At 55.0% G+C, this 18,368-nt stretch overlaps 1 protein-coding gene across 2 annotated transcripts in view; it reads right to left on the bottom strand.

Moving 5' to 3' along the window:
• CCDC40 (coiled-coil domain containing 40) overlaps positions 1–18,229 on the bottom strand; it is a 32,539-nt gene extending 14,310 nt beyond the window's left edge. The window contains exons 1-9 of one of the 2 annotated variants that reach the window (XM_054047359.1): positions 18,157–18,229; positions 8,567–8,639; positions 7,383–7,511; positions 4,858–5,286; positions 4,211–4,382; positions 3,416–3,603; positions 2,805–2,888; positions 2,499–2,718; positions 1,185–1,342 (exon numbers count right to left, since the gene is read on the bottom strand). In XM_054047359.1, coding sequence (XP_053903334.1) covers positions 1,185–1,342; positions 2,499–2,718; positions 2,805–2,888; positions 3,416–3,603; positions 4,211–4,382; positions 4,858–5,286; positions 7,383–7,511; positions 8,567–8,639; positions 18,157–18,212 — 1,509 coding nt within the window. In that variant the 5' untranslated portion in view covers positions 18,213–18,229. Of the gene's footprint in view, positions 1–1,184; positions 1,343–2,498; positions 2,719–2,804; positions 2,889–3,415; positions 3,604–4,210; positions 4,383–4,857; positions 5,287–7,382; positions 7,512–8,566; positions 8,640–9,294; positions 9,847–18,156 lie in introns of those variants that run through there. The other variant, XM_054047358.1, reaches the window with a different exon arrangement.
• Between the last annotated feature and the right edge of the window lie 139 nt (positions 18,230–18,368).

The raw sequence follows: 18,368 nt of genomic DNA, 5'->3' as shown, positions 1-18,368 counted from the left end.
ATATTTTGTGTTGCAAAATCACTTTTCTGAACTCATCATTGTTCAGAATAATCCCCCCGGGGCTTGAAAATAAGGTGTCTCCTCACTAAACCTCATCTTCCTCCTTTGCATGTCTGGATACTGGGTTGTTACTATAGAGTTACTCAAAGAAGCTGTGCTGTGGTTTTTTATTTCTTTTGCTGTCAGGAAGGTTTCTGGGATTTTTTTTTTAATTTAGAGGGAAAAATAGGCGAACAGAATGTTGGTAATCATTAGGAAAGGGATAGATAATAAGACAGAAAATATCATACTGCCTCTATATAAATCCATGGTACGCCCACACCTTGAATACTGCGTGCAGATGTGGTCGCCCCATCTCAAAAAAGATATATTGGAATTGGAAAAGGTTCAGAAAATGGCAACAAAAATGATTAGGGGTATGGAACAGCTGCCATATGAGGAGAGATTAATGAAACTGGGACTTTTCATCTTGGAAAAGAGACAACTAAGCGGGGGGATATGATAGAGGTCTATACAATTATGACTGGTGTGGAGAAAGTAAATAAGGAAGTGTTATTTACTCCTTCTCATAACACAAGAACTAGGGGTTACCACATGAAATTAATAGGCAGCAGATTTAAACCAAACAAAAGAAAGCATTTTTTCACACAACACACAGTCAACCTGTGGAACTCCTTGCCAGAGGATGTTGTGAAGGCCCAGGCTATAACAGGGGTCAAAAAAGAACTAGATAAGTTCCTGGAGGATAGGTCCATCAATGGCTATTAGCCAGGATGGGCAGGCATGGTGTCTCTAGCCTCTGTTTGCCAGAAGCTGGGAATGGGCGACAGGGGATGGATCACTCGATGATTACCTGTTCTGTTTATTCCCTCTGGGGCACCTGGCATTGGCCACTGTAGGAAGACAGGATACTGGGCTAGATGGACCTTTGGTCTGACCCAGTATGGCCATTCTGATGTTCTTATGAATTATTTGATTTAGAAAATGCACATCTAAGGAACTACCTGGTATTTGCAAACAAATACAATCTAAGAATGGAAGAGGGCAGACCACGTTTTGTACCAATCTTCCTAGAATATGTTCTTTTAGCATTCTATATGACAAGACAGCATTTCCCCAAGGGACTCTGAACTCCTATCACATAATTCACAGCCTCATTGTCAGACTTGATATTTGCCCTATACCTGTTTTTTCTTCTCCACCTCAGCCTGGTTCCTGTCTGCCTCAGCCTTCTTCACTGCCCGTTTCATCACAGAGATGTCGTCACGCACATCCTGGTCCATGTTCTGCATATAGAACAGACGCAAGGCCAGGTTTTCCACCTCGGTCTGCATTACAGAAACTGGGGAGATAGGTGGAAAGGTCAGTTACAGAAGAGGATTTCTGCAGCATGTACCATACCAGAGCTAAAAGAGAAAGAAATTAGGATGTGGACAGAGCAAAACCCCTAAACCCCCCACCCCCAAGTCATATGACCCTCTCTGAGGTGGGCATGGACATCAGGTCCTGGAGCAGAATTTCTGGGGAGAAATTCCCCAAGAGACTTGGTAAGTGCCCTCAATTCCCAGTATATCCTGTATCTCCACAACACTGAAATAGCCCAGTTAAGTTCACTTCCTTGACTGTAAGGGGTTGCCATGCAGAAGATCGTCATCTGATGCACCAGGCTGTCTAATCAACTAAGGATCTGCAATCTTCACCAAAGCCGCAACAGTCCCAGGCAGAGGCCTCAAACAAGTATAACTAGCCAAATGGTGGGAAATGAGCTGTGTTGAATATTGGAAAGCCATTGGAACAACTTACCAAACGTCCTGGTGAATTCTCCCTCACTGGCAATTTTTAAATCAAGAATGGATGTTTTTCTGGGAATGGGAATGATGGAACGGATCACTTGATTAAGCATGGATCACCTGATGATTACCTGTTCTGTTCATTCCCTCTGGGGCACCTGGCATTGGCCACTGTCGGAAGACAGGATACTGGGCAAGTTGGACGTCTGGTCTGACCCAGTGTGGCCATTCTTATGTTCTAAGAGATCTGCTCTAGGAATTCTTTTGGGGAAGTTCTCTGGCCTCTCCTATACAGATCAGGTTAGATGATCACAATGTGGCCTTAGAATCTGTGAAAGCCTATTTGCCAGGAATGGCCTTTGTTCAAAGGAATCCTTTAAAGGGACAGAAAAGCATTTGTCTTATGACAAAGATGGGGGTTATACTGGTAGAAATTATGTCAAAACCAAGACAAGTATTAGGTACATCTATAGTGCTTTGAATATACATGGTGCTTTACAGATATAGAATAAAAAATGGTCCACACCCTAAAGAGCTTACAAACTAACCAATTCAATTGCCAAGCTATGCTACAGGAGGCCTAACTGGCGAGGCATACCAGGTATTCTTGGGTTGATCTTTTCAGTCAGCGAGCCATTCCTGAATGCTTGGGCTGATGTCCTTACGTGACTAGAATAAGGAAAGACTAAGCAAGAGCACCTTAGTCACCTTTCTTGCGTTCATCCTCAGTGCTCTGACATGTTTTCTTGTACAAATTTCTGATGTCCTGCAGCTCCTCCTCTAGCTGCCGACGCACCATGGCTATCTGAGAATATCGGTCCTGGTTCTTCTCCAGTTCCATCTGCAGCCGGGCCAGCTGCTGCTGGACCCCATAAAGGACTATTCCCAGATCCTCCCTCTGCACCTTACCCTGCTTTGTGGCCACCGTCTGCAGACACAAGAGGAGATGGGTCAATTCACACCAACTTGGACAGGGCTGGAATGCTGTGGGAAATCCAAGGAAGACTACTATACCAGCTCCCGAAGCTCCATGGTCACTTTTTCCATCTGTTTACTAAGGTAATTCTTTAAGGCAGCTTGGAATCTTCTCATCAGGGGCTAGAGAGGGAAGGAAGATGATGATAGCATCCTTATAACACCTGCATGAATAAGTTATCAAGGAATATGTGTCAGGTATAACACTGCATTTTCACCTCTGGAGACTTGGGTTCCTGTCCTGAGCAGGCTGCAAGTGAAATGGGTTATGCAGATTCAGCCTTGAGCCTAGTGGACATTTATTAATATCATAAAACAACCACCTAGTTTGGCCTCACTAGTCCTTTCTGTTTAGGTGAGGCCCAGGGTCTTTGGAGGTCAGAAGTGAAATGAATGGCAGAGCTGTGCGAGGGAAGCTTGCACACCAGCTATAGGTCCTTCATTTTCATGAGAACTGAAGTTCACCAGATTTTCCCATTGCTCTAATTTACTACAGAGGGAGCAGATACCATACAGGAGTCAGAACTTTTGTAAAAAGGATGTATGACGTATTTAACCTAGAATGCAGCTAAACCATGGCCCAGTTTGCCTCCCAGTTTTCATGGAACCCTCAATACCAGTGATGAGTCTTGAATTTGGACTTTTCTTACATGTTCCGGGTCCAAGACAATCAGCTGTGTTTCCTCCTCCGATTCCTCACTGCCCTCTATTTCAGCTTGCTCATCTGCATAATGTAGACTTTCATTCTCTTCCTCACTGCCAAGCCTGCTGAGGTGCTGGTTAAACTGCTGAAACGCAGCGTCTGAATACGGAGAGGAGATGGCTACCCCAATGTCACCTGTGCTCGGACGACAAAGAGCAGGCATCACAGAATGGGAACTCAGTGCATTTAAAGGTATTTTAAGATTAGCAGATGTCCTGATAAGGGGAAAAATACCTAACCGAGCCAGCTTTCTTTGGAGTTTTCGATTGCCTCACAATGTCAGTAGCACACAGAAAATAAATCATAATAAAAATATACAGTAATTCTAACAGTGAGGAGGAAAGTTATTATGGAAAAGATTTAAGAACAGGCTTAGTAGTAGCATCATACAGAGGTTAAACATAAGGATTAAGGCTTGTCTACATGGAGACACGCAGAAAAATTAATCTGAATTAAAGGTGTGAATTTAAAGTGTGAATTAAAATAAACCAAATTAAGGCCACTTTAATTCTGAATAAGAGTGTCCATATGGGGGCTTCATGTTATTTAATTAATACACTTTAAATTCACATCTTTAGTTAATTCGGATTAATTTTTCTGAGTTCCCTGTGTAGACAAGCCTTTAGATTCGATAGTGTATGTCCAACTAGATTCACATTTATTGGGAGAGGAGAAAAAACTGGATACTGTATTTGAAAGCTGGCTGCCAGGATAGTACGATTAGTAAGACACTGACTGATACCTGACTCAGCATGAATCTCCGTGTGCACTGATAATGCAGACCTCTGGGTGCTAGCTCCTGAGGACGTGCGGGATCTGGTCCAGCTCTCTCTCACTGGCTGCTCCATGTCAGGCAGTTTGGGAGGAAGATTATCCACTTCCACTTGGTCTGAGGAAACCTCTTCGGCTTTTTCCTGGAACATAAAGGCCATCATATAAAATCTGGGCTGTGAAAGGATCTTCATTTTAACACAGTTTGCTACTAAAATTCTGCTTATCTTTGTCATCACAAGAGAGGAACAATGAAGAAAAATAGTCAGCTATCAAAACAGTCTTGCTGCTTCCTGAGGAAGCTGGAAAGCAATTAAAAGGCTCTAAAGTTATCCCACTGATATGCCAGCAAGGCTTTATCACTCATGGTGATGGGCACTTTAGAAACGCATGCAATAATAAACTAACCCCTTGAATTTTGTCAAGAGTTTTTTATCCACCATGGCTGGTTACCAATTGTCTCCTTTCCAATTAGCCTCTCTCTTGCATGATTCATCCAGTGGTATATGTTTACAGTACTAGAATTGGTTCAACAATTTGGGAATGTAATGTCACAAACACTGGATTGTAGGTCTTGTGAATGAGACGCTCCCTTAGTTGAAATTCATAACCAATCACCTCTCCAAAGATGACCTCAGAGACCACCTGCTCCATGGCCCCCGCAACCTCCTTCTCTGTGGCCCCTGCGACCTCCTGCTCCATGGCCCCCGAGACCTCCTGCTCTGTGGCTCCTGAGACCTCCTGCTCCGTGGCCCCCGCAACCTCCTTCTCCGTGGCTCCCGAGACCTCCTGCTCCATGGCCCCCGCGACCTCCTGCTCTGTGGCCCCTGCGTCCTCCTGCTCTGTGGCCCCTGCGACCTCCTGCTCTGTGGCCCCTGCGACCTCCTGCTCCATGGCCCCCGCGACCTCCTGCTCTGTTGCTCCCAAGATCTCCTGCTCCATGGCCCCTGAGACCTCTTGCTCTTTTGGGATGAGTCTCTCTCCTGGGTCCTCTGTAGGCACAGCCTCTCCCTCTTCCTTGTCATCACTGTTCTCTGGCTGCATTCCCTAGCACAGATCAAAACCAGAAAGTAGAACACAACAAAAGAATATTATAATGGTCCATGTTCTTTACTAAGGACTATTACTACAGTGCTTTACAGCTGCTTTGCAGTGTCAGTGCACAGGAAATGAATCTAATCTGACCACATCTAGTATAACAGCAGCGCCTGCTAGGACTACAGTGGCTAAGGCCCTGTCAAAATTTCCATGAGAAACTTTTAATTTCCCATATTTGTAACTCAGAAGTGAAAAATCTCTCTTTAGATTTTACCGAAGAAGGTAGTTTTCAAAGTCACATTATACCCGACCGAATCGCTTTGTTTTCTTTCTGTCTGCCTCTTTTCAGACTGTTCCTTTTAACGAATGCTGTAAGTCACTAGGTTCTAAGATTGTTGCCCAGGCCTTTGTTATCACAAAACGAGACTATTACAGTGTGCTATAGCTGAGGATTCACCTTAGAGCCATCCTAGACTGAAGCTGGTGCAGAACACAGTGGCTCGCTTACCAAGTGGGGCATCTTACTGGAAGCAAGTGACACTGGTGCTCCAGGATTTGCACTGGCTGCCTGTTGATCTCCGGGTGGAATTTAAGGTGTGGGTTATGACTTAGAAAGCCCTAAATAGCTTGGGACCAGTCTGTCTGAGGGATCGCCTCTCTCCCTGGGCCAAACTTCCACGGCAGCTGTGATCAGCAGGGAGCCCAAGCTGGATCTCTCTGGTTATGAAGAGCTGGCAGCTGGCAGGGCATTTTCTTTGAGTGTTCAGGACTATGGAACTTGCTCCTAATTACTCTTACAAACAGATAACCTACTTAAACAGTTAGGGCCTGATTTTCATAACTGCTTGGTGCCTGCAGCTTGCATTGACTTTCACTGGCATCAAAGATGCTCAGTACTTCTGAAAATCAGGTCCTTGGAGTGGTTTTGAAAATAAAAGAAAACAAATCGGAGGATTCCTATGTGGACTGAGACAGCCCAGTAAAATGTCTAGTGTGAAATATCATTTAGCCCAGAAGATAAATATGAATAATCTGTACGTTCTTTCTCCCCCAATAAGTTAATATTTACATTTATTTTCTTGCAGTCAATTTATTATGTATGTTTGTAACATTGTAAGCCAGGGGTAGGCGCTCCAGCTGATTTTCAGTGGCACTCACACTGCCCGGTTCCTGGCCACCGGTCTGGGGGGCTATGCATTTTAAATGAAGCTTCTTAAACATTTTAAAAACCTTATTTACTTTACATACAACAATAGTTTAGTTCTATATTATAGACTTCTAGAAAGAGACCTTCTAAAAACATTAAAATGTATGACTGGCACGCGAAACCTTAAATCAGAGTGAATAAATGAAGACTCGGCACAGCACTTCTGAAAGGTTGCCGACCCCTGTTGTAAGCTATATATATGCAATGAGCCTGTTGTACTTCAAATAATCAATGGCTCCTATTTTGAACGTGGATTGTGGATGAAAATTCTTTAATTACTGTATTACAGTAATGAGCACTCAGATTTCCATACCAAAATACAACTCTTAGGGCCAAGTCCTGCAAATTTCCAAGCAGCAAGATGCTTGAGGTCATCACTTTAATAAGATTAGAGGCTGCTCAACACCTCACAGGATGAGGCCCTTACTAAATAAGAAAGCTCCATGCACAGGTTTATCTTTATTTACAATGAGAACTTTGAAAATGAAAAGGCAAAATCTATATTCAGTGGGAAACTCAACTTTCACCCAACAGACACAAACTTCTCTCCAACATCCACCGAGCAGACGTGATCAGAGCATGTGAACCAATTCTCCCCACTGATAAATTGGGGATAATGGTGTTTATCTTTCCTTTAAAAGTGCTCCAAGATCTACAGATGAAAAGTGCTGTGTCAGAGATGAGTGAGAGCTAAGTTTTACAAGACTCTCCTGGAAACTGGAATGTAGCCAAATTAAGCTTCCCGTGGCCCCCCTTTCATGTCCCCGATAAGATGGCAATAGTTTCTCAATTTTTTGCTATGCTGGAATTGCTTCGTTAATGATTTGTGATGTCAAAGCATTGGACTGATTGTTCTGTAGATACCACGCGTTCCTAGGGAGAATTCATAAACATCCACCTCTACAGTCGGAGGCTCTGGGGATTCAGGTGCATTGTGCTCTGCTGGGTTGAGTTCCATTCCTGGCTCCTCTGCTGAAACACCGTCTGCCTCTTCCTTTCTGGTATGGCTCCTCTCTGGTTGCTCCACCTAGCATACAGCAGAAAACAACATTGTAACAACTGACTGTCTCCAATCAAAGTTCCCTATTATGTACTGGACTACTACTCACAGCACTTTACATCTAGTGTAAGGAAATGCTCTTAATATTGAAGCATCTGCTAGTGCTGCAGTCATTAGAGATGTAGTAGTAAACCCTTACATTCCTTCCAGACTCTACAGAGATTTTTTAAAAATGGCTTGGTTGTTTTAAAATGTAGCACAAAAACAAAATCCCTAACCCAAAAGCAACTTGAAATGATTATAAAAATTCAACATCAAAGTCCATAACTCAAAATCTGTGAAGTCTTATTCTGTGTTTTGTCTTGCTTAAGATTATGAATTGACTTGCTTGCAAATACGATGTTTCCCAATAAATGTTAGAATTTTCTTTAGGAGGAGACCATCTATTATACCAATAGATCACCACAATTTCTCAGATGGAGGAAGTTTCTGTATTCACAATTTTTGAAAATTTAGAGGATATTTTTAGTGTGTTAACTATTTTAATGTTTTTCAGGCTCCAAAGTAAATGTGTTCCCACACATCTTTTGTACATCCTTATTAGTAAAGTGATGGGTACAAAAAAAATCCCCAAGGAAACATAAGGCTGGAAGGGACCTCGAGAGGTCATCTAGTCTAACCCTTGCCCTATGGGAGGACCTAGACTATCCCTGACAGTTGTTTGTCTAACCTGTTCTTAAAATCCTCCAATGGGGATTCTCCCTCAGTAACGTATTCCGGTACTAAACTATCCTTATAGTTAGAAATTTTTCCAAAATCTGATCTGAATATTCTAGCTAATCCTTTTCAGGACAAAGGCACTCTGATCTCTAACATTTCTTGGGGAAATGTTTCTTTCCGTGGTTTGAATTTTTTGTTTTTTGATGTTTTGCTTCAACATTTCTTGGGAAATCCAATATTTCAATATTAGTTGCATTTCTAGTGAACCCACCCACATAGTATCAGGGCACCATAATATGCGCTAATTCCAGTGTGATTCTAATTCCAAAGGTGCATAAAGTCCTTCATATTTGAAACTTTACCCCATTGCCTTCTGGATGCAGCTCCTCCTCCTCCTCCTCTTCTTCTGAAATTTGTCCAACACCTGATTCAGGGCTTAATTAAATTGAACAAAATTATTGAACAATTTTAAGCAGAATAACAATGTACAAAAATGAAAAGCTTGGCTCTAGGTCAAATACTGTACTAGCACTGCCTCCTGGAGCATTAACAGGAATCAGAACCAAATGCAGAAGTTTGTAAACATGCGGAACCTAACGCCATCAGGAACACTTGCATAGTCTGTTTCAGTGTGAATGAAGACAGTTTATTACTGGATTTGCTGTGTTTGCAACACAGTCACTGCAGCCTTGTGCAAGTGCCTGAGAACCAGAAACGGACATGGACTGAAAACAATGGAATGCTGGTGCACCTGGAGGAGACAGTCTGGAAGAGAGCTAGGATTTGGGGGCTGGGGCTGGTCTGGAAAGGTAAGGGAAGGGATCCTCCTTCCTTGTCCCTTTCCCTCGCTGGCTCTTTTTACTCTGAGCCCTCTACAGTTCCCACTAGCTCTATCCGCTCCTCTCCCCATCTCCATCCCAATTTCTTCCCTCCTCCCACCAGCACAAATCCAGATCCCACATCCTCCTCTGCATCCTCCTCATCCCCTCTGGTGACATTAGCCCTAACACTGGTTATCCCCCATCCCCTCTCTACCTCCCACACTTGACCCTGCCACCATCTCCACCCCTCTTGTTCCATCATTTCTAACCTCATGCCCATCTCCCGTTCCTTCTCCCCAGCTCTTGTTGTCTCTGGAATGCCCGTTCCATCCACAATCTCTTCCTCTCCCACTCCTTCCAGCTCCCAGCGAGACATAGATCCCTTTGTTTGACTCTGCTTCTGCAGATGCCTTCTCTCACAGACGCCTCTCCTTCTCTCCTACTCAGTGTTCTGGATCAGACCATGGTGGGGGTCTGGACTTCTCTTCTTCCATTCCTGTCACCTCCAACCTCACCCTGCTCCCCCTCCCCACTCTTTCTCCTCTTTTGAACAGGTGAGAATGGTGAGGGGCTGGAGGAAGGAAGGGGTTCAGGGTACGGATGATGAGGGATGGGAGGAAGGAAGGGGTGAGGATGGTGAGGGGCTGGAGGAAGGAAGGGATGAGGATGATGAGGGGCTGAAGGATGGATGGGGGAGGATGATGAGGGCCTGGAGGGGGCTGGAGGAAGGAGGAGAATGAGGGGCTGGAGGGGGCAGGGAGGAAGGAGGGGTGAGGATGACGAGGGGCGGGGTGAGGATGATGAGGGGCTGGAGGAAGGGGGTCGGGGTGAGGATGATGAGGGGCTGGAGGAAGGAAGGAGCGGTGAGGATGATGAGGGGTGGGGTGAGGATGATGAGGGGCGGGGGGGAGCAGGAAGGAAGGAGGGGGGAGGATGATAAGGGGCTGGAGGAAGGGGGTCGGGGTGAGGATAATGAGGGGTGGGGGGGAGCAGGGAGGAAGGAGGGGGGAGGATGATGAGGGGCTGGAGGAAGGAAGAAGAGGGGAGATGATGAGGGGCGGGGTGAGGATGATGAGGGCCTGGGGGGAGCAGGGAGGATAATGAGGGGCTGGAGGGAGGAAGGAGGGGTGAGGATGATGAGAGGCGGGGGGGAGCATGGAGGAAGGAGGGGGGAGGATGATGAGGGGCGGGGGGGAGCAGGGAGGAAGGCGGGGGGGAGGATGATGAGGGGCTGGAGGAAGGAAGGAGGGGTGAGGATGATGAGGGGCTGGGGGGAGCAGGGAGGAGGGAGGATGATGAGGGGCTGGAGGGAGGAAGGAGGGGTGAGGATGATGAGGGGCTGGGGGGAGCAAGGAGGAGGGAGGATGATGAGGGGCTGGAGGGAGGAAGGAGGGGTGAGGATGATGAGGGGCGGGGGGGAGCAGGGAGGAAGGAGGGGGGAGGATGATGAGGGGTGGGGGGGTGCAGGGAGGAAGAAGGGGGTGAGGATGATGAGGGGCTGGAGGAAGGAATGGGGTCGAGGTGAGGATGATGAGGGGCTGGGGGGTGCAGAGAGGAAGGAGGGGGGATGATGAGGGGCTGGAGGAAGGAAGGAGGGGTGAGGATGATGAGGGGCGGGGTGAGGATGATGAGGGGCGGGGGGGTGCAGGGAGGAAGAAGGGGGTGAGGATGATGAGGGGCTGGAGGAAGGAAGGGGGTCGGGGTGAGGAGGAGGAGGGGCTGGAGGAAGGAAGGAGGGGTGAGGATGATGAGGGGCGGGGGGGAGCAGGGAGGAAGGGGGTCGGGGTGAGGATGATGAGGGGCTGGGGGGTGCAGGGAGGAAGGAGGGGGTGAGGATGACGAGGGGCTGGAGGAAGAAGGGGGTGAGGATGATGAGGGGCGGGGGGGAGCAGGGAGGAAGGGGGTCGGGGTGAGGATGATGAGGGGCGGGGTGAGGATGATGAGGGGCAGGGGGGTGCAGGGAGGAAGGAGGGGGTGAGGATGATGAGTGGAGCAGGGAGGAAGGAGGGGTGAGGATGATGAGGGGCGGGGTGAGGATGATGAGGGGCGGGGGGGTGCAGGGAGGAAGAAGGGGGTGAGGATGATGAGGGGCTGGAGGAAGGAAGGAGGGGTAAGGATGATGAGGGGCGGGGGGGAGCAGGGAGGAAGGAGGGGTGAGGATGATGAGGGGTGGGGGGGTGCAGGGAGGAAGAAGGGGGTGAGGATGATGAGGGGCTGGAGGAAGGAAGGAGGGGTAAGGATGATGAGGGGCGGGGGAGAGCAGGGAGGAAGGAGGGGTGAGGATGATGAGGGGCGGGGGGGTGCAGGGAGGAAGAAGGGGGTGAGGATGATGAGGGGCTGGAGGAAGGAAGGGGGTCGGGGTGAGGAGGAGGAGGGGCTGCAGGAAGGAAGGAGGGGTGAGGATGATGAGGGGCGGGGGGGAGCAGGGAGGAAGGAGGGGTGAGGATGATGAGGGGCGGGGGGGTGCAGGGAGGAAGAAGGGGGTGAGGATGATGAGGGGCTGGAGGAAGGAAGGAGGGGTAAGGATGATGAGGGGCGGGGGGGAGCAGGGAGGAAGGAGGGGTGAGGATGAGGAGGGGCGGGGGGGTGCAGGGAGGAAGGAGGGGTGAGGATGATGAGGGGCGGGGGGGAGCAGGGAGGAAGGAAGGGGTGAGGATGATGAGGGGCTGGAGGAAGGAAGGGGGTCGGGGTGAGGAGGAGGAGGGGCTGGAGGAAGGAAGGAGGGGTGAGGATGATGAGGGGCGGGGTGAGGATGATGAGGGGCTGGAGGAAGGAAGGGGGTCGAGGTGAGGATGATGAGGGGCGGGGGGGAGCAGGGAGGAAGGAGGGGTGAGGATGATGAGGGGCGGGGTGAGGATGATGAGGGGCGGGGGGGAGCAGGGAGGAAGGAAGGGGTGAGGATGATGAGGGGCTGGAGGAAGGAAGGAGGGGTGAGGATGATGAGGGGCGGGGTGAGGATGATGAGGGGCTGGAGGAAGGAAGGAGGGGTAAGGATGATGAGGGGCGGGGGGGAGCAGGGAGGAAGGAGGGGGGATGATGAGGGGCTGGAGGAAGGAAGGAGGGGTGAGGATGATGAGGGGCGGGGTGAGGATGATGAGGGGCGGGGGGGAGCAGGGAGGAAGGAAGGGGTGAGGATGATGAGGGGCTGGAGGAAGGAAGGAGGGGTGAGGATGATGAGGGGCGGGGTGAGGATGATGAGGGGCGGGGGGGAGCAGGGTGGAAGGAGGGGGGAGGATGATGAGGGGCTGGAGGAAGGAAGGAGGGGTAAGGATGATGAGGGGCGGGGGGGAGCAGGGAGGAAGGAGGGGGGATGATGAGGGGCTGGAGGAAGGAAGGAGGGGTGAGGATGATGAGGGGCGGGGTGAGGATGATGAGGGGCGGGGGGGAGCAGGGAGGAAGGAGGGGTGAGGATGATGAGGGGCGGGGTGAGGATGATGAGGGGCGGGGGGGAGCAGGGAGGAAGGAAGGGGTGAGGATGATGAGGGGCTGGAGGAAGGAAGGAGGGGTGAGGATGATGAGGGGCGGGGTGAGGATGATGAGGGGCTGGAGGAAGGAAGGAGGGGTAAGGATGATGAGGGGCGGGGGGGAGCAGGGAGGAAGGAGGGGGGATGATGAGGGGCTGGAGGAAGGAAGGAGGGGTGAGGATGATGAGGGGCGGGGTGAGGATGATGAGGGGCGGGGGGGAGCAGGGAGGAAGGAAGGGGTGAGGATGATGAGGGGCTGGAGGAAGGAAGGAGGGGTGAGGATGATGAGGGGCGGGGTGAGGATGATGAGGGGCGGGGGGGAGCAGGGTGGAAGGAGGGGGGAGGATGATGAGGGGCTGGAGGAAGGAAGGAGGGGTAAGGATGATGAGGGGCGGGGGGGAGCAGGGAGGAAGGAGGGGGGATGATGAGGGGCTGGAGGAAGGAAGGAGGGGTGAGGATGATGAGGGGCGGGGTGAGGATGATGAGGGGCGGGGGGGAGCAGGGAGGAAGGAAGGGGTGAGGATGATGAGGGGCTGGAGGAAGGAAGGAGGGGTGAGGATGATGAGGGGCGGGGTGAGGATGATGAGGGGCGGGGGGGAGCAGGGAGGAAGGAAGGGGTGAGGATGATGAGGGGCGGGGGGGAGCAGGGAGGAAGGAGGGGTGAGGATGATGAGGGGCGGGGTGAGGATGATGAGGGGCGGGGGGGAGCAGGGAGGAAGGAAGGGGTGAGGATGATGAGGGGCGGGGGGGAGCAGGGAGGAAGGAGGGGTGAGGATGATGAGGGGCTGGAGGAAGGAAGGGGGTCGGGGTGAGGAGGAGGAGGGGCTGGAGGAAGGAAGGAGGGGTGAGGATGATGAGGGGCGGGGGGGAGCAGGGAGGAAGGGGGTCGGGGTGAGGATGATGAGGGGCTGGGGGGTGCAGGGAGGAAGGAGGGGGTGAGGATGACGAGGGGCTGGAGGAAGAAGGGGGTGAGGATGATGAGGGGCGGGGGGGAGCAGGGAGGAAGGGGGTCAGGGTGAGGATGATGAGGGGCGGGGTGAGGATGATGAGGGGCGGGGGGGTGCAGGGAGGAAGAAGGGGGTGAGGATGATGAGGGGCTGGAGGAAGGAAGGAGGGGTAAGGATGATGAGGGGCGGGGGGAGCAGGGAGGAAGGAGGGGTGAGGATGATGAGGGGTGGGGGGGTGCAGGGAGGAAGAAGCGGGTGAGGATGAGAAGGGGGTGAGGATGATGAGGGGCTGGAGGAAGGAAGGAGGGGTAAGGATGATGAGGGGCGGGGGGGAGCAGGGAGGAAGGAGGGGTGAGGATGATGAGGGGCGGGGGGGTGCAGGGAGGAAGAAGGGGGTGAGGATGATGAGGGGCTGGAGGAAGGAAGGAGGGGTAAGGATGATGAGGGGCGGGGGGGAGCAGGGAGGAAGGAGGGGTGAGGATGAGGAGGGGCGGGGGGGTGCAGGGAGGAAGGAGGGGTGAGGATGATGAGGGGCTGGAGGAAGGAAGGAGGGGTAAGGATGATGAGGGGCGGGGGGGAACAGGGAGGAAGGAGGGGTGAGGATGATGAGGGGCGGGGGGGAGCAGGGAGGAAGGAGGGGTGAGGATGATGAGGGGCGGGGGGGTGCAGGGAGGAAGAAGGGGGTGAGGATGATGAGGGGCTGGAGGGAGGAAGGAAGGAGGGGTAAGGATGATGAGGGGCGGGGGGGAACAGGGAGGAAGGAGGGGTGAGGATGATGAGGGGCGGGGGGGAGCAGGGAGGAAGGAGGGGTGAGGATGATGAGGGGCGGGGGGGAGCAGGGAGGAAGGAAGGGGTGAGGATGATGAGGGGCTGGAGGAAGGAAGGGGGTCGGGGTGAGGAGGAGGAGGGGCTGGAGGAAGGAAGGAGGGGTGAGGATGATGAGGGGCGGGGTGAGGATGATGAGGGGCTGGAGGAAGGAAGGGGGTCGAGGTGAGGATGATGAGGGGCGGGGGGGAGCAGGAAGGAAGGAGGGGTGAGGATGATGAGGGGCGGGGTGAGGATGATGAGGGGCGGGGGGGAGCAGGGAGGAAGGAAGGGGTGAGGATGATGAGGGGCTGGAGGAAGGAAGGAGGGTGAGGATGATGAGGGGCGGGGTGAGGATGATGAGGGGCGGGGGGGAAGCAGGGAGGAAGGAGGGGGGAGGATGATGAGGGGCTGGAGGAAGGAAGGAGGGGTAAGGATGATGAGGGGCGGGGGGGAGCAGGGAGGAAGGAGGGGGTGAGGATGATGAGGGGCTGGAGGAAGGAAGGAGGGGTGAGGATGATGAGGGACGGGGTGAGGATGATGAGGGGCGGGGGGGAGCAGGGAGGAAGGAGGGGGGATGATGAGGGGCTGGAGGAAGGAAGGAGGGGTAAGGATGATGAGGGGCGGGGGGGAGCAGGGAGGAAGGAGGGGGGATGATGAGGGGCTGGAGGAAGGAAGGAGGGGTGAGGATGATGAGGGGCGGGGTGAGGATGATGAGGGGCGGGGGGGAGCAGGGAGGAAGGAAGGGGTGAGGATGATGAGGGGCTGGAGGAAGGAAGGAGGGGTGAGGATGATGAGGGGCGGGGTGAGGATGATGAGGGGCGGGGGGGAGCAGGGAGGAAGGAGGGGGTGAGGATGATGAGGGGCTGGAGGAAGGAAGGAGGGGTGAGGATGATGAGGGGCGGGGTGAGGATGATGAGGGGCGGGGGGGAGCAGGGAGGAAGGAGGGGTGAGGATGATGAGGGGCGGGGTGAGGATGATGAGGGGCGGGGGGGAGCAGGGAGGAAGGAGGGGTGAGGATGATGAGGGGCTGGAGGAAGGAAGGAGGGGTGAGGATGATGAGGGGCGGGGTGAGGATGATGAGGGGCGGGGGGGAGCAGGGAGGAAGGAGGGGTGAGGATGATGAGGGGCGGGGTGAGGATGATGAGGGGCGGGGGGGAGCAGGGAGGAAGGAGGGATGAGGATGATGAGGGGCTGGAGGAAGGAAGGGGGGCGGGGTGAGGATGATGAGGGGCGGGGGGGAGCAGGGAGGAAGGAGGGGGGATGATGAGGGGCTGGAGGAAGGAAGGAGGGGTGAGGATGATGAGGGGCGGGGTGAGGATGATGAGGGGCGGGGGGGAGCAGGGAGGAAGGAGGGGTGAGGATGATGAGGGGCTGGAGGAAGGAAGGGGGGCGGGGTGAGGATGATGAGGGGCGGGGGGGAGCAGGGAGGAAGGAGGGGTGAGGATGATGAGGGGCGGGGGGGTGCAGGGAGGAAGGAGGGGTGAGGATGATGAGGGGCTGGAGGAAGGAAGGGGGGCGGGGTGAGGATGATGAGGGGCGGGGGGGAGCAGGGAGGAAGGAGGGGTGAGGATGATGAGGGGCGGGGGGGAGCAGGGAGGAAGGAGGGGTGAGGATGATGAGGGGCGGGGTGAGGATGATGAGGGGCGGGGGGGAGCAGGGAGGAAGGAAGGGGTGAGGATGATGAGGGGCTGGAGGAAGGAAGGAGGGGTGAGGATGATGAGGGGCGGGGTGAGGATGATGAGGGGCGGGGGGGAGCAGGGAGGAAGGAGGGGGTGAGGATGATGAGGGGCTGGAGGAAGGAAGGAGGGGTGAGGATGATGAGGGGCGGGGTGAGGATGATGAGGGGCGGGGGGGAGCAGGGAGGAAGGAGGGGTGAGGATGATGAGGGGCGGGGTGAGGATGATGAGGGGCGGGGGGGAGCAGGGAGGAAGGAGGGGTGAGGATGATGAGGGGCTGGAGGAAGGAAGGAGGGGTGAGGATGATGAGGGGCGGGGTGAGGATGATGAGGGGCGGGGGGGAGCAGGGAGGAAGGAGGGGTGAGGATGATGAGGGGCTGGAGGAAGGAAGGGGGGCGGGGTGAGGATGATGAGGGGCGGGGGGGAGCAGGGAGGAAGGAGGGGTGAGGATGATGAGGGGCTGGAGGAAGGAAGGGGGGCGGGGTGAGGATGATGAGGGGCGGGGGGGAGCAGGGAGGAAGGAGGGGTGAGGATGATGAGGGGCGGGGGGGAGCAGGGAGGAAGGAGGGGGGATGATGAGGGGCTGGAGGAAGGAAGGAGGGGTGAGGATGATGAGGGGCGGGGGGGAGCAGGGAGGAAGGAGGGGGGATGATGAGGGGCTGGAGGAAGGAAGGAGGGGTGAGGATGATGAGGGGCGGGGGGGAGCAGGGAGGAAGGCGGGGTGAGGATGATGAGGGGCGGGGGGGTGCAGGGAGGAAGGAGGGGTGAGGATGATGAGGGGCGGGGGGGAGCAGGGAGGAAGGAGGGGGGATGATGAGGGGCTGGAGGAAGGAAGGAGGGTGAGGATGATGAGGGGCGGGGGGGAGCAGGGAGGAAGGCGGGGTGAGGAGGATGAGGGGCGGGGGGGAGCAGGGAGGAAGGAGGGGGGAGGATGATGAGGGGCGGGGGGGAGCAGGGAGGAAGGAGGGGGGAGGATGATGAGGGGCGGGGGGGAGCAGGGAGGAAGGAGGGGGGAGGATGATGAGGGGCGGGGTGAGGAGGATGAGGGGCGGGGGGGAGCAGGGAGGAAGGCGGGGGGAGGATGATGAGGGGCGGGGGGGTGCAGGGAGGAAGGAGGGGTGAGGATGATGAGGGGCGGGGGGGAGCAGGGAGGAAGGCGGGGGGAGGATGATGAGGGGCGGGGGGGAGCAGGGAGGAAGGAGGGGGGAGGATGATGAGGGGCGGGGGGGAGCAGGGAGGAAGGCGGGGGGAGGATGATGAGGGGCGGGGGGGTGCAGGGAGGAAGGAGGGGTGAGGATGAGGAGGGGCGGGGTGAGGATGATGAGGGGCGGGGGGGAGCAGGGAGGAAGGCGGGGGGAGGATGATGAGGGGCGGGGGGGTGCAGGGAGGAAGGAGGGGTGAGGATGATGAGGGGCGGGGGGGAGCAGGGAGGAAGGCGGGGGGAGGATGATGAGGGGCGGGGGGGAGCAGGGAGGAAGGAGGGGGGAGGATGATGAGGGGCGGGGGGGAGCAGGGAGGAAGGCGGGGGGAGGATGATGAGGGGCGGGGGGGAGCAGGGAGGAAGGAGGGGGGAGGATGATGAGGGGCGGGGGGGTGCAGGGAGGAAGGAGGGGGGAGGATGATGAGGGGCGGGGGGGAGCAGGGAGGAAGGAGGGGGGAGGATGATGAGGGGCGGGGTGAGGATGATGAGGGGCGGGGGGGAGCAGGGAGGAAGGCGGGGTGAGGATGATGAGGGGCTGGAGGAAGGAAAGGGGTCGGGGTGAGGATGATGGGCGGGGGGGTGCAGGGAGGAAGGAGGGGTGAGGATGATGAGGGGCGGGGTGAGGATGATGAGGGGCGGGGGGGAGCAGGGAGGAAGGCGGGGTGAGGAGGATGAGGGGCGGGGGGGAGCAGGGAGGAAGGAGGGGGGAGGATGATGAGGGGCGGGGTGAGGATGATGAGGGGCGGGGGGGTGCAGGGAGGAAGGAGGGGTGAGGATGATGAGGGGCGGGGGGGTGCAGGGAGGAAGGAGGGGTGAGGATGATGAGGGGCGGGGGGGAGCAGGGAGGAAGGAGGGGGGAGGATGATGAGGGGCGGGGGGGAGCAGGGAGGAAGGCGGGGTGAGGATGAGGAGGGGCTGGAGGAAGGAAGGGGGTCGGGGTGAGGAGGAGGAGGGGCTGGAGGAAGAGGCTCGGAGGGGGGGGCTGGCACAGGCCCTCCCCGTGAGGGGCCAATTGGGGCGCGTCCCTGTCGCTCACCCGCTGCCCGGCTCCACCGGCTCCATCTTCCCGTTGCCAGGCGACACCATCAACATCCGCGATCCGGGAGGTACCACGGGGGAGGGGGAAGCCGGACTGAACCATCCCTTCCCCAGGGCGGGGGAGGGCCAGTCGCCGCAGAGCAGGGGGATAGCGGGGCCGGGTCTCCTCCCCTTCCCCCCCCCCCGTCCGCCGTGGCACCTGCTGGGGAG

Source organism: Malaclemys terrapin, chromosome 13 (genome assembly GCF_027887155.1).
Source record: "Malaclemys terrapin pileata isolate rMalTer1 chromosome 13, rMalTer1.hap1, whole genome shotgun sequence".
NCBI classification, from domain to species: domain Eukaryota; kingdom Metazoa; phylum Chordata; order Testudines; family Emydidae; genus Malaclemys; species Malaclemys terrapin.
This window is presented reverse-complemented; position numbering and strand designations above follow the sequence as displayed.